The 16,174-nt window shown below is 41.6% G+C and overlaps 1 protein-coding gene across 4 annotated transcripts in view; it reads right to left on the reverse strand.

The window, feature by feature from the left end:
* Nucleotides 1–6,859: 6,859 nt before the first annotated feature.
* The window catches only part of HACL1 (2-hydroxyacyl-CoA lyase 1), a 42,307-nt gene continuing 32,992 nt past the window's right edge, over nucleotides 6,860–16,174 (reverse strand). For 3 of the 4 annotated variants that reach the window (XM_004385266.3, XM_023739518.1, XM_023739517.1), the window contains 3 exons: nucleotides 15,302–15,409; nucleotides 11,499–11,685; nucleotides 6,860–7,274 (listed from right to left, as the gene is read on the reverse strand). In XM_004385266.3, the coding sequence (XP_004385323.1) occupies nucleotides 7,242–7,274; nucleotides 11,499–11,685; nucleotides 15,302–15,409 (328 nt within the window). In that variant the 3' untranslated portion in view covers nucleotides 6,860–7,241. The remainder of the gene's footprint in view (nucleotides 7,275–11,498; nucleotides 11,686–15,301; nucleotides 15,410–16,174) is intronic. The other variant, XM_004385269.3, reaches the window with a different exon arrangement.

Here is a 16,174-nt window from a genome sequence, read left to right on the forward strand (position 1 = left end):
CCACTGCTGGCATTTGTGCCGAGGTCACATCTGTGTCCTTGTGCTGCTCCCCTCAATGTCTGAGTCCAGTAGAGACGATGGTAGGCCTGTTCCTGGGAGGCATAGGACTTCTCTGATGGAAGCCTTGCCAACCTTCCTTGGGCTCCACTGCCGAAGTCTAGGACGCTTCCCCTAGCCTTCCTCCCCTCTCTCTCCTTTACTGGGGTCAGACCTGCATCGCAGTCTGATGGTTCTCCCAGCCTTACCCAGCTCCCTCTGTTTTCTCTCACACAGACATTTCCCTTAATAAAATTGTTGCATCTTAATCCCATCTTGACATTTGCTTCTCAGAGAACCCAGACGAAGGAAGTGCCTCTCGCCACTGGTGATCCCAACCATATACTCATCACCAAAGTGGGGGAAAGAGAAGGGAAGGTTGTCTTCTGCTGACTCTCCAAAGAAAAGTTGGTCTGAGATTTTGAAGGCGACGACCACAAAGGAATAGATGTCTCAATATGTTTGCCTTCTTCATTCGTCTCAGTGCCATAAAGAAGGCAGTCTAGGTGACAAGTAATTGAATGGCACCCCAACTTAAGCAAAACTCATTGCTACCAAGTCGATTCTGGCTCACAGCAATCCGACAGGGCAGAGTAGAACTGCCCTATAGGATTTCCAAGGCTGTAATCTTCACGGAAGCAGACTGCCACATCTTTCTCCTGCGGAGTGGCTGGTGGGTTCGAACTGCTGACCTTTTGGTTAGCAGCCAAGCGCTTAAACACTGTACCACCAGGGCACCTTGCACCCCAACTAGCCTTAGTTAAATTACCAAGAAGTCACTTTTTATTGCAGGTGATCACAGGCCTCAACTTGGAAATAGTATTCTATTCCAAATCTTGTACTGTGGCTTTGTGGAAGACATTCAAATCCTGTGACTCAGTAACTCTTCAGAGGGAGGTTTCTTGTCATCTTTTGTTCCTCCTGAAGGAAGAAAGCAGATAAGGAATGTGCTGATTCTAAAACACCTAGAAGGAAAATGGCACATGCCCACAATCACTTCCTTCTAAGCTTTTACCAGAATTGTCTTTGACGTCCATAATTCCACCAACGGTCTCTTCAAGGCAATCTAGGCTTTTACTATCAGGCACTTTAAAGCTCTTCCAGCCTCTACCCATTACTCAATTTCAAAACTGCTACCACATTTTAGGTATCTCTTAGAGCAGCACCCTACTCTCCCGGTACCAAATTCTTAGTTTTATTTAGAGCTGCTATAACAGAAATACCACAAGTGGATGGCTTTAACAAACAGAAGTTCATTCTCTCACAGTTTAGGAGGCTAGAAGTCTGAATTCAGGGTGCCAGCTCCAGGGGAAGACTTTCTCTCTCTTTTGGCTTTGGGGGAAGGTCATTGTTATCAATCTTCCCCTGGTCTAGAAGATTCTCAGCTCAGGGTTCCTGAGTCCAAAGGATACGCTTCACTCCTGGCTCTTCTTGCTTGGTGGTAATGAGGTCCCTCTCCTCTCTGCTCCCTTCTCTCTTTTGCATCTCAAAAGAGGTTGACTCAAAATACTAGCTAACCCAGTAGATGGAGTCCTGCCTCATTAACATAACTGTCTCTAATCCTGCCTCATTAACATCATAGAGGTTAGGATTTACAACCCATAGGGAATTACATCAGATCACAAAATAGAGATCAACCACACAATACTGGGAATCATGGCCTAGCCAAGTTGACACACATTTTTGGGGGACACAATTCAATTCATAATAACCTCCATTTTGCCAGTGTGGAAACTAAGTTTCAGTCATTTCAGGGTCTCACACTCCCGCGTTCCTCCATGCCCAGCATTGCTCTAAGAACTGTTGGGCTTAATCTAATACCAGGCATTAAGGTGGGCTTGTGACCCTTGGTAGCTCATCTATCCACCCCGCATCCTGTTTAAAATTGTTTGCTGTAGCTTTTGTAGTATAAACTGGCCCCCAAGAAAATTTCCATGTTGTTTTTAATGCTACATGGTATTGTGTGTGGCAGTCCCTGGGTATTGCAAGTGGTTAACACACTTGGCTGCTAACTGAAAAGTTGGCAGTTCAAGTCCACCCAGAGGCACCTCAGAAGAAAGGTCTGATATCTACTTCCAAAAAATCAGCCTTAGAAAACCATATGAAGTACAGTTCTACTCTGACACACGTGGGGTCTCCACGAGTCAGAGTCAACTCGAGGGCAACTGGTTGGTTATTGTGCGGGTAGATTCTTCAGGGGAGAACTTACAGAGGAGCTCACCAAACAGGATCAAGAGGATGCAGGCCCTAGACAATGAGGGGTGGGTGACATCTGGGTTACATTGGTGCTCACAGATGGGCAGGGGAGGGAGCAGGGGATTCGTCTCACCACGAGCAGCATCAGTACATGACAGGTGCACGTAGGGTGCTGCAGAAGGAAGGCTTCACAGAAGAGGAGACTTCTGAAGTGGACCTTAAAGGATATAGCTGATTCCACATGACAAAATGGGTTGGGATGCACAGAGCAATACGGAGGAAATAGTATGAGCAAAGCTCAGGCTAAGCTGTAACTGTGTCTAACTTTCTGAGCCCACCTCACCAGTGGAGTGGGAGGCAATTCCTGGGAACGTGCTGGGACCAGGAGAACCAGCCTACGGGCAAACAATAGGACTGTAGATCAGCCACTCCACAGAGCTGGCTCCGAATGGATGGTCTCTTGCTTAAGCTCTTTCTCAAGGAAAGAAATGCCATGGGTAATGCCATCTCTGTAGAGATTTTCAAGCCTGAGTAAATATTTAAAGTGTTCCCTTCAAAATTTGGATCTGGAGATCCAGAAATTTCTAGATCTGCCTTTTTCTGCTCCCTAATTGGAGGGGTAACCATATGTCTTAGTGTGCTCATGCTGCTGTAACAGAAATAGCACAAGTGAGTAGCTTCAAAAAACAGAAATTTATTTCCTCACAGTTTAGGAGGCTAGAAGTCCAAATTCAGAGCACTAACTCTAGGGGAAGTCTCTCTCTCTAAGCTGGGGGAAGATCCTTGTCTGAGTTTCTCTAACCCTGGCGTTCCTCAGTTCTGTGAATATGTGTTCTGTAGGACAAAAAACTAAATTCACGAAAAAGACCAGCTTACTGGTCTGACAGAGACTGGAGGAATCCCCAAGACTATGGCCCTAAAACACCCTTATGACCTGGAACTGAATCCACTCCCGGAGACCACTTTCCAGCCAAACCATGTAGGCCCATAAAATAATAACACCCAAGAGGAACATGTTCCTTAGAACAATCAATTATACTAGATCAAAAGGACAACATATGTCCAAAAGCAAAGATGAGAAGGCAGGAAGGGGCAGAAAATCCAGACAAAAGGAATCAGGGAACCGAGGGTGGAAATGGGGAGAGTGCTTGTGGGGAATGCAACCAAGGTCATGGAACACTTTACTCACAATCAAATGGAAAACTAATTTGCTCTGTAACTTTCACCTGAAGCACAATAAAATTTTTAAAAAAAGAAAGAGAAGGCCCTAGCATCCAAAGGAGCAAACAGAATGGCTAAACTAAAAAAAAAGAAGAAAAAAGATTATTTTTACAAAATAGGAAGTCAATGGACCAGCATTAAAGTGCCCCTGGACTAAACTGGTTTTTACACATGCACACTGACCTCTGCTGGACAGTCCATTAAACAGCCAGCATTTTTCTCTTGAGATAGCATGGTTAGGAAAGGGGCATTTTTCCCAACTTATAGCTTATATTTAGAAACAGATTTGTATAGTTCAATTCTTAAACATTCATAAGCCCTCCACACTACCTTACAGCAAAATCTCGCACTGCACTTGGCTGCCAGGCTGAGAGTCCACGGGCAGAGTAGAGGTAAAACCAAAACTCCCTGCAAGAACCTCCCCAGGTTCACACCTCCAAGCTGGAGTCCAACACTTTGTTGTGAGCATTTATGCCCCAAAGTAGCCAGTGTTGACAAGTCTGACATGGATGGTGCAGTCACACAAGCTGAACTTTGATATAAAGTCCTATGCTCCAATTCAACCCTGGAAATGAGTGATACTTTATTTAATGTTCTTTTAAAAATAATGTCAGTTTCTGATAATAATTTACATGACTTTTAAAAAATTTGTAAAGAAGGAAAAAAATGAAGAGGAAATTAAAAATTACATACAAAATTTCATCACGAGATAGCCATATTTAAATTTTCGTTTATTTTTTGCTAGTCTTTTTTCCCGGTGTATGTATGTGTGAATGTGTATGTAATTCTTCACAAAACTGGGTCCAGTTCATTTTGTAGTTTGCTTTTCTCATGCAATATTACATTGTGATTATTCTAGATTAATACTCTTTAACATATTTTTTATGATGTTGACTGTAGTGCAGTGATTTACTTAATATGGCCCTTCTAGCCATTCATGGTCTTGTGACTCCTACAAAATGATTGGGTGGGACTATGCAAATAAGGCACTTGTGGCCCACCAATGGGATTGGACAGCCTGCTAACAATGCAAATAAGGTGTATGGAACCATTTTGGGGGTAGGACTATGCAAATAAGGGGTATGGAGCCAATCCCAGAAGAGGAGAAGGGGACCTCGCTACCTCAAGAAGAGCGAGGAGTGGAGTGCATCCTTTGGACCTGGGGTCCCTGTGGTGAGAACCTCCTAGACCCAGGAAACAGAGCTGTAACACTGAAGACAGCAAGAAATGGCACGCAGCAGTGAGAAGCAGCAGCAAGCATGGCAGAGTCCAGAAGCAGAGAAACAGCAGCAGCAGAAAAGGAGAGTGGTGCAGTGGAATTCCCAGCCCACAGAGTGAGGCAGCTACAGTGGGCTTGCTGACCTACTGAGCGAGAGAGCCGAGTACCTTCAGGCAGGAGGCTTGCTGGCTTCCTGGCACTTACCAGTGGAGCTAAAGAAAGAGCTGTAACCACCTGCCCAAGCTGGGCAGAGGCTAGGCAGAGGAGTCAAAAGCAAGGCTGCCTGCAAGCATGGCTCAGAAGCTGTCCTGACCAAAGAACTGTACCCTGAGAACTGCATCGTTCCTGATCCTGAATTGTAACCTGTTACTTCCCTAATACACCCAATAACTGTGAGTATGGTCTGTGAGTTCTGTGTGGCCATTGCAACAAATTATCAAACCCAGCAGAGAAGTAGAGAGTGCCATGGGAGGGACAGCTGGTGCTAGAACTGGCAAAAAGGTTGGAGGGTGGAGGTATGTTTGATCTCCACCTCATAGGAATTGGCCTTGGGCTAAAGCTGATCTTGATTCTCTCTCCTCACCCTTGTTAAGTTAGAGGTCTGATGACATCCACACACCATTTTTTGCATGATGGACCATAATTTATGTAACCCAAACCAAAAAAAAAAACCAAATCCACTGCCTCTGAGTCGATTTCAACTCATAGTGCCCTTGTAGGACAGAGTAGGACTGCCCCGTGAGGTTTCCAAGGCTGTAAATCTTTACAGAAGCAGACTGCCCCATCTTTCTTCCACAGAGCAGCTGCTGGGTTCCAATTGCCGACCCTTCCGTTAGCAGGTGAGTGCTTAACCACTGTGTCACCAGGGCTCCTAATTTATGTAAACAAAATTATTATTAAACACTGAAGTCACTCCTAAATAAAGCTATGCTGAGTAGCTTTACATACAAATATGTGACCAAATCTTTTATGATTTCTTTAGGATACACTCCCTGAATAGACTCACTGGGTCAAAAGTTATGGAATATGAACATTTTTAAGATCCCAAATACAAGCAATACTAGAAATGCTCAACAAAATATGCCAATTTTAACCTCCACCAACAGCACAAGAGTCCCCATCTCACCTCACTCTCACCTGCAATGAGAATTATAACTTAAAAAGCTCTTTGCTAAGTGAATAAGCAACAAAAATTTCTCAGTATAACTTAGTCATATCTATTCATATTTTTATTGATCATTTGTATTTGTGAATTATACATTCATGCCCTTTGCCTATTTTTTAATGGTAAATTAATATTTTTCTTATTTACAAAAGTTCTTCATACATTAAGGCCATTAACTGTCTCAGTGTGGTTTTACAAAGTATGCATAAAGGTTGCTAATCCAAATATACCCTACCATTAATAGTTTGGGTATGGTGTGATCTCTCCTTGGACGCAATAAGTTCTTTCCAGAAAAACAAAAACAAACAACCTCATAAATTGTAAATACCAGGGAGATAGTAGCACCAAGTGGCCAACAGATAAAACATGAAGTAGAAATATTCCACGTACCCCAACTCACTGAACATTAGACAAATCTTAGAGCTTTTTTCTTTGGAAGATTTTTTTTCCTAAACTTTGTTTTGTTGTTGTTGGGAATATACTCTGCAAAACATACACCAATTCAACAGTTTCTATATGCATAATTTAGTGACACTGATTACATTCTTCAAGTTGTACAACCATTCTCACCCTTCTTTTGAGTTGTTCCTCCCTCATTAACATAAACTCACTGCCCCCTAAGGTTCCTATGTAATCTTTTGAGTTGCTGTTGTCAATTTGATCTCATATAGATAGTTCTTAAAAGGGCATGATGTTCCAGGCAGGACCTTTTTACCAGTTAAGCTAAACTACTGTTCGGTTTTAAGATGACTTCAAGGTATATTTTTAGTTTAAGGTTTAAATATTATCTCAGGATAATAATTTCAGGGGTTCATCTACCCTTCATGGCCCCATAAAGTCTAGAGTCCATGAGAATTTGAAATTCTGTTCTATATTTTCCCCCTTTTGATCAGGATTCTTCAATGGAATCTGTGATCAAAATGTTCAGTAATGGTAGCCAGTTCTTCTGGTCTCAGGGCAAAAAAGGCAGCTGTTCATGGAGGTAATCAGCCACACATTCCATATCCTCTTCCTATTCCTGAGTCTCCTTCTTCCTCGGTTGCTCTAGGTGAATAGAGATCAGTTATACTGCCTTGGATGGCCACTTGTGGAAGATGTTTATAAAAGATAATGTAACTTTAAGAATGGATTCATTAAAAGAATAGCAATGTGTAAACCATAGTCAGGCAGTTACTAAGGTATTGTGTAATAAAATCTCTCTTCTTTTTTCATCTTCAAGCGGTTGTTTTGGTGATAGAATACTGGTAACTTTTTCTTTCTTTTAATTAATTCCTTTACTATAAAATGTCATTCTAGAGATTTTTTTTCTTTGCACAATTTTAACATAGTAATTTCGCTGTGGAAAACAAATTTCATCTTGCAGGAAAGAGAAGATTCCTCAAGACCACCCACTGGCATCTTTATTCACATATTAGAGCGAGTCAGCCAGTGAAAATCCTAAAAAAGAAAAGACAACAAACATTCAGTCAAAAGCCCAGTTAACCAAATGGGAAGTAACTGTCTCAGATTATACCCTCACTGTTCTGCTTGCTCTCAAATCTACAAGTCCTATCTGTTGTAGCCACAAGAGAGGTCAAATGAAGTTTGTCTTTCGTCTAGTACTTTTACCAAAGAAAGGAAAAAAAAAGTTGCTGTCAAGTTGATTCTGACTCATGGCAACCTTTTGGTTAGTAGTCGAGAGCTTAACGATTTGTGCCACTCAGCTAAAAATCCGTTAGTGAAACTTACTACCTTGTTCTACACAACAATCTAAAATGACTTTCAGGGACCTCCCTCATTAAGAGTAATCAGGACACAATAAAGCTAGAGTCCGAAAGAACCAGAAGCACCCTCAAAAGAAAAGCAATGAAGACCCAAAGATGGCCAAGTCGCCAGGCCAGAGAACAGCCTAGGTAGGGAGAGCCATGCACGGACACCTTTCCCTGGACTAATACCATCTTGCACACGAGGCTGGACACAGGCTACCACAGAGACTCAGATACTGCCCGTGTTACAGCAGGAAGCAGTCGACCTACACTGGGAATCAGTGACGAACGGCAGATGGACAGACAAGCAGTCAATGAAAAATCAGCAGCCTGAAGACGATAGTATGTGTGGAATTCTACTGGAGTGAAGATACACAATGTTGAAATACAAATGCAAGAAATAAAAGCATAATCCTTGTGGAATTATAAAAAAGGATAAGAAATTATATTTCTCCAGTAATACCCAAGCAAAATTCATACAGAACTTGGAGGTACAGATCAGTAGAAAGGTGAACTCACTGGCAGAGGGGGAAAACTCATTAGTGCTCTTCTGTGACTAACACAGGCCTCAAGTCTGCCCACTGATATTTGTTCTGAATATGTGTTCACCATGCTTCTCAGAGTGGCTTTGGTTTCCCTAGTACTTGATGCCCTGATGCCAGGAGGAAGGCATCCTGGGTTGCAGCAGAATTAACTTTCTAGTCACTGGAAAGTGATAAATTAATAAAATGACATCAGATTTAAACATCTGTCTATGGGGTATCTATTTGGCAGAAATCAATTCAATAAACAGAGCTTTAAAAAAAAGGCAATCAATAAGACCACAGAGGTAGAGTAGATTCTGAAAGTTGTTCACCCCACCTGCCGGCTTCCTGCACAAGAATCCCTGCTGCTGCCACCTGCCCCATCACCTAACCGGCCTAGACTTCCTGTGCTCACATTCCTCACCACCATGCTTCTCCTGCCTATCTCTTCTCTCTGCTATGAGGTAAATGCCAAAGCCTCTGATACCTGTTTTTATAGAAATAGTAGAACTTCTGTGGGATTCTCTATGTATTATTAAAGTTTACAAATTAGTTAATTTATATTTCATTGATTGTCCATCTGTCTATCTGTCCCCTGCATTATTAAAAAAAGAAATAGATTCTACAGTGGATACACGTACAAAAAACCAATACAGAAAGTACTCGAAAAAAATATCTGCCCTGAAAACAATGGCTGATGTCAAGGTATAAGCATGGAGAACAGGCATATAAGAGGTGGGGGAAGTAGCAGGGCCAGGACCTGAGGACAAAATTAAGTATGAAAATCAACTTAAACCAGTATGGGAGTGGAACATGCTACACACTTCATCATTTATTTTACTACCATATTCTTCACTATGGTTTTGTTTTGGAGGTCAAAGTAACTAACTCTGAAGGCAACCACTCAAGTGGTCATATTACAAACAAGTCTACAATTCATGCATTCATTCAGCAAATACTGGTTGAGAATACAAAGCATTGGGCTATAGAATATGTAAAATGTGGAGTCCTCAAGGAGTTTATAATCTGGTACGGGAGATAAGACGTGCAAATAAACGACCATAACACGAGGTAGGTATAAGCACCAAATGAGAGGCACAGATAGTGCTCCTGCGGAAGACCAGATGCCATTCAGAGGACAGACAACTGAGACTGGTGATGACCCAGAGGAGAAAACAGGATTTGCCAAGGGCTGTATTATGAGTACAGGTGAGACTTCACCAAGCAAAGACTGGAAGGGAAGGACACTGGAGTGTGTGGGACAAATATGAGGGAAGGCTAAGATATCAAGAAACTATCAGCAGCAGCAGAATCAATTTTAAAAAGTTTAAAGGACAACCATGGGTTTAAAAACAAGAAAGACAATGCAGAAGACAAGATTTAAACAATCATTTTTTAAAACCTTCAGTTGCCATCTAGAAAGGATTTCAATCAGCCATTACAGTGCTGCGTAGGAAGCATCCTGTTGCTGGCCAACGGCAGCAGCCTCCAGAGCGTGTGCGGACATCTTCCCGCTTCTCTGGCTGTGCCTTCTCAGTCCTGCTGCAGGCTTGTCCTCCTCCCAACCATAAAATACCAGGGTTCCTCTGGGCTCGGGCCTAGGCCCCCTTTTATTCCCACTCTGTACTCTCACTATAGACAATTACATCCATAGTCTCCTTTGTCATCTACATAGAGAGAAATCTCACATTTATACCTCTGGCTCAGCAGATCTTTCCTATAAGCTCCAGTCCCAAACAACCAATCGCCTCAGCAAGTATTTCCACTTGAACGCCTCAAAGGACAATCCGACCCAACGTGACCAAGATTAAACTCTTGAGCTTCTCTCCCAAACTCAGTCCTCTTGCAGGTGCTACCTTACAACTATTCGTACAAGTCAGACTTCTAGGAGTTCCCATCCGTGCAGAAGAGTTAACACAGCAGGTCTGACTGCTGTTCTTTGAAAGGCCTGCTTACAAGGTTGGTCCTTGGTTGGCATCTAGGAATTTGGATTTAGGAAAGGTTCCCACCATCCCCAGAACTGCTAACAGTGGCTCACTGTGCAATGTGGCTTATGTTGAATACCTGCTTTCAAACCCTGGGCAGAGTTTCTAACAAGCTTCCCTGGTTGTCAGCATTTCACGTGTATTGTCACAGCTCATTGCTCATTAAGCATGTCTTGTGTGACTCTGCAGCCCTCATGACATAGTGATTAAGAGCTACGGCTGCTAACCAAGAGGTCGGCAGTTCGAATCCACCAACCGCTCCCTGAAAACCCTGTGAAGCAGTTCTGCTGTCTTATAGGGTCGCTATGAGTCGGAATCGACTTGACGGCAATGGGTGTGTGCCTCCTCTGGAAAAAGACTCTGGAAGCTTGTGCCTGGTCTCCCCCAGACAGTGCCCCATGCGCCTTTTCCCTTTGATTTTGTTTTGTATCCTTTCACTGTAATAAATCACAGCCATGAGTACGACTATATGCTGAGACCTGTGAGTTATCCTAGTGAATCATCAAATTGGGTGTGGTCTTGGGGACCCCTGACACAGCAGCCATCATCCAATTCTGATGACCTCACCTCCTAAATATCTCATCAATCTATCCACTTCTGATTCCACCACTGTCATCCTAAGCAAAGCTTCTGGCACCTCTTGTCTGACTTGTGCAACAGCCTAGTAATTCGTGTTTAAACATCTCTGATGCCCCTTCAGTCTGTTCACATTGAGACAAAGGGAGCTTTTCAAAATGCAAATCTAATATCATCTCCCCACTCCCACACTGCCCCATCCTACTTCCCCTGCCTTAAACTCCTGCAATGGCTGCCCACTGCTCTGAGGAGCCCGCTCAGCCCCTCTCCAGTCTCACCTCCCACTATGCTCCCTCCACTCTATCTTTTAACCACTCTGGCCTTCTTTTCAGTTCCTCAAATGTGCCATGCTTCCTCCTGCCACAGAGCCTGTGCACATCTCTTCCTCTCCTCCTTGCCAAGTCTGTCCCTACTCCTCCTTCAGATCTCAGTTTAAGCATCACCTCCTCTGAGCAGACTTCCCTGTGACCCTGACATAATCAAATTCCTGTGTTGTTTGTTTACTTAAAAGTGGGTTCCTTTCCTTCAGAGTGATCCCTTCACTCTGTCATGATGTATTCCGTCCGTGAGGTTACTGAACTGCCCATCTCTGCTGCGGGACTATAAACTCCATCAAGGTGAAGGCTGGGCCTGGTTTTGCTCACTATGCTATTCTTAGCACCTAACATGCACCTAGGGTATACCTCAGCAAACATTTGTTAAACAAATGAATTTGCCAAACTCAGAACTAGTTTAAGAAGGACTCCGCAAATACCAGAGGGTATTCTGTTTGGTAGATACCCTTTCTTTGGCAGATGTTTTATTTGCTTTCTATTTAGCAATGACACTTACCTGGGCCTTCCGCATGGCTTGTGGCTCAATCATGATGTTAATAAGAGAGGGCTTAGCTGTGTCTGCCAGACTCTGCCTCAGGGATTTCCGGAGTTCCTCTGGTGTTTGTACAAAATATCCATTGCCTCCAAATGCAGTCATGACCTGCTCATAATGGGAGTTTGGCAGAAGACAGAATGGAGGGGCCCTGAAAAAGATCAAGGTCAATAAAGTTTAACCTTAAGGCTTTTAGAAAAAAGTCATTTTCTGAAATAATCTGTGAAATAAGATAGGTTGAAATTAAAGACATACTATTACCTTTAACACTTAAACTAAGATGCCAGTATACTAAATGTTCCATAGACTTTTTTATTAACAATATTTTATTGTTTTTGATGAAACTTTACACAGCAATAGGTTCCCATTTAACAATTTCTTTGCAGAATCAACTCGATGGCAGTGGGTTTATGCATATTGTTCAGTAACATGGGTTCCATTTTTCACAATGTGTCAACATTCTCATTATTTCCATTCTGCTTGTTCCGTTTCCATTTATCTACCTTCCCTGCCTCCCCTTACCTCCTCATCTTGGCTTTAGGGTAAATGTTGACTGTTTGGGCTCATATAGCTGATGTTTTTCTTTTTAAGAGCATAGTACTCATGGATGATGTTGTTTTGCTTTATGAGCTAATCTGTTATTTAACTGAAACGTGATCTCCGGGAGTGGTTTCAGATCCAGGTTTAAAGGATGTCTCAAGGTGACTGTCTTGGGGGTTCCTCTGGTCTCCACCGATCCAGTAAGTCTGGGCTTTTTTTAAGAATTTGAGTTTTGTTCTACATTTTTCTCCCACTCTATCTGGGATCATCTATTGTGTCCCTGGTCAGAATGGTGGGTAGTGGTAGCTGGGCACCATCTAGTTCTTCTGGTCTCAGGATAGACAAGGCTGTGGTTCATGTGGGCTATTAATCCTGCAGTTTCTTCTTTGAGTTTTTGGTTTTCTTCTTCCTCCTCTGCTCCAGACAAGTAGAGACCAATAGTTGTATCTTAGATGGCCACTCACAAGCTTTTAAGACCCCAGATGCTACCCACCAGACTAGGATGTAAAACATAAACTTCGTGAACTATATTATGCCAGTTGACCAAGTTGTCCCACAAGACTATGCTCCTAAGCCTTCAAACCTAGCCAACCTATCCCGTGAGGTATTGCTTATGTCCAGTAAGTATCCGTAACTACGTCCCCTATGTGCTTTATTATATATATATGAATATATATGCAGAACCATGTATATAACTATGTCTACACGTACACCTATATGTGCACACATATACCTTCCTATATACAAATGTGCATAGTTATCTACCTATGTAATAACAGATATATTTTTTGGTTGACACTGCTGTTGTTGCAAAATTGTATATAACATTTACCAAAAATGTCCCTTATTTTAGTGTACTTTTTAGTGTCTTCATTTACCTTAGTCAAGTTGTGCAGACTTCACCTGCATTCAGTGCTGCCTTTCTCATCACCAAAAATAACAAGTGTCTACTATCTAGAAAGTGATTCCCCCTCCCATCCCTGGTAATCACCAGGTAACGTTGTTTTCTGTATGTATACCTATTCTTTTTATAAAAGTGAGATCATACAATATTTGTCCTTTTGTGACTGACTTATTTCACTCAGCATAATGTCCTCCAGACTCATCCATGTTATAATATGTTTCAAGAACTCAGCATTATTCTTTATAGCTGCATAGTATTCCATTGAATGAACATACCACAATTTGTTTACCCATTCATCTGCTGATGGGCACTTAGGTTGTTTCCATCTTTTTGCTATTGTGAATAATGTTGTAATGAACATAGGTGTGCATGTGTCTATTTGTGTCACTGCTATTAGATCTCTAGGGTATATACCTAGGAGTGGAATTGCTGAATCATAAGGTATTTCTATTTCTAGCTTTTTGAGGAATCACTATACAGTTTTCCATAGTGGTTGTACCATTTTACAATCCCACCAGCAGTGTATGAGAGTTCCAATCTCTGTACAACCTTGCCAGCATGTTGTTTTCTGTTTTTTTTGATCAGTGCCATTTTTGCAGAGGTGAGATATCTCATTGTAGTTTTGGTTTGCATCTCTCTACAGGGTCGCTGAGTCGGAATTGACTTTGAAGGCAACGGGTTTGGTTCTTGGTTAATGGCTAATGATCACGAGCATCTTTTCAAGTGTTTGTTGGTTGCTTGAATGTCTTTGCTGAAGTGTCTACTCATGTCCTTTGCCTATTTTTAAATCGGTTTGTTTGTCTTTTTGTTGTTGAAGTTTTCTATATATTTTAGAGATTAGGCCCTTCTCAGATATGTTGTTCTCTAAGATTTTTTCCCAGTCTGCAGGATTTCTTTTTATTCTTTTGAGTTATCTATTTTGTCTTCTGTTGTTTGTGTGTTTGTAACTGTGGTTGATAATCTACTTCTAAAGAAAATTTTGTCCCTATATAAATCTTCCAGGAACTTTACAGTTTTAGCTTTAACATTTAGGTCTTTGATCCATTTTGAGTTTTTGTGTATGGTGTGAGATATGGATCCTGTTTCATTTTTCTGCAAATAGATATTCAATTTTGCCAGCACATTTGTTAAAGAGACTGTTTCTTCCCCACTGAATGGACTTTAACCTCTTGTCAAAAATCAGCTGTCCACAGATGGATGGATTTACTTCTGGGTTTATTGTCTATCTACTACTGTCCAATAGAACTTTCTGTGATGATGGAAGTATTTTATATCTATGCTATCCAATAAGACAGCCACTAGTCACCTGTTGTTCCTGAGCACTTGAAATGTGGCTAGTTAAACTAAGGAAACTCTTGGCTACTAACTGAAAGGTTGGCCACTGAATCTATCCAATGGCACTGCAGAAGAAAGGCCTGGCGATCTACTGCCATAAGAGTATAGCCATTGAAAATCCTATAAAGAGCAGTTCAACTCTGAAACCATGGTGTCACCATGAGTTGGAATCAACTCTACTGCAACAGGTTTAGTTTTTGGTTTTAGCGGCTACCTTACCAGACAGTGCAGACCACACTATCAACTATTACAAATCCAAGAGAAGAAGAGAGGAATGGCTACTGCAAAACAACAAATAACTTCAACTCCACTATATAGTAGTTTGGGAATGAAGTCAGTGAGGCATAAACAAACATACTCATTGCCTACCCACCCCATCCCCCAGCTAATACAAATTCACATTCCCCTCACACCCCATGGCCAGTTCCAACACTGTCTTAGTTTAGCTTTGTCATCAGATGATCAAGATTTAGGTAAGTGCTTAAAAACCAAACAAAAAAAAAGGAAAAACCAAAAACTTAACCCACTGCCATCGAGTCAATTCCGACTCATAGCTACCCTACAGGACAGAGAAGAACTGCCCCAGAGGGCTTCTAAGGAGTGGCTGGTGAATTCAAATTGCCCACCTTTTGGTCAGCAGCCGAGCTTTTAACCACTGTACCACCAGGGCTCTAAGTGATAAAAGGGAGGGAGGTCTCCGGATCATAAATAATCTGCAAACACCCATATTCCAACATAATGCAAGGCTAGACATCAGCCCCATTCATCTGAGTCTTCCGTGGCTCCAGATAATCATCATATTTACTAAAGAGCCGAGTCGTGGATGACTGGGCAAAGAGCGATCATGCACAACCTGCCGTTCAGAAGTGCTGACGATCAAATCACACAATACTCACACCACATAAGCACATTCAGATGTAGCAGAATTTTTAAACAAAGATTAAAATAGGTGACAGAGAGTGCATCTACGTTGTTCTAGGCTACTCACATGGCAGCAGCTTCTCGAAAATTTAACATTTCCTTCCAACTACTTGCATCAACACCTTGGTAAATTCCATTATTATTCACCACCAAGAGTATGATTGGCAGGTTGTACCTAAAATTGAGAGCAAAGTACAAAGAAAATCATTCTTAATTCTAAAGCAATTTCTTTTCTTTAAGTTGAAATTTTAACTTAAAATGGTTACTGTTTTCTGTACGCTTTTTGGTAGCATTAAAGCCAGGCTAAAAATCAGGCATTTATTATCTTAATAAAGAATCTCAAACTATTTACAGAAACATTCTAAAGTGGTAGAAAGAATGTAAGACTAGGGTTGGTAGACCTGAATTTTTGTCTGGTTCTACTACTATTCAGCTATGTGCATAGAGCAAATCTTGAGCTTCTCTGAACCTTGGTTTTCATAGATCCAGATGGTAATAAGACTACACCTTCCCTACTTAATATCCTCTGAAGCATCACTTCAGAGTCTGTTTGAAAACCATCTTTTTAATTTTTGAGCTTTTCTCAGACAACCAGCATATGCTTGATGCAATGGGAGATTTATAAGAGATGAGCAAACATTCTCTGCCCTCAAACCACTTCACCCATAATTAGAAAGACATTATGTGATCTCATTAGAAAAAAAGGTAGTATTTAACAATGTGCTACACAGTATAGTAAAGACAAAAAAAAGTCTGACTAGTGATTGATAAAAGAACATGGGTTTTATTTTCTGCAGACATATTTCTGAAGCCAAGTGGTAAAAACAAAACTGCATAGGGCTAAATGACAGGATTTTGGTAAATATTTACTCTTCATGCTAAAAGGGAATCATTATTCTCTAGAAGGCTGGCTGTCCCACAAATCATCTTTTGGTCAATC

This window comes from Trichechus manatus, unplaced genomic scaffold (genome assembly GCF_000243295.1).
Source record: "Trichechus manatus latirostris isolate Lorelei unplaced genomic scaffold, TriManLat1.0 scaffold00136, whole genome shotgun sequence".
NCBI lineage: Eukaryota > Metazoa > Chordata > Mammalia > Sirenia > Trichechidae > Trichechus > Trichechus manatus.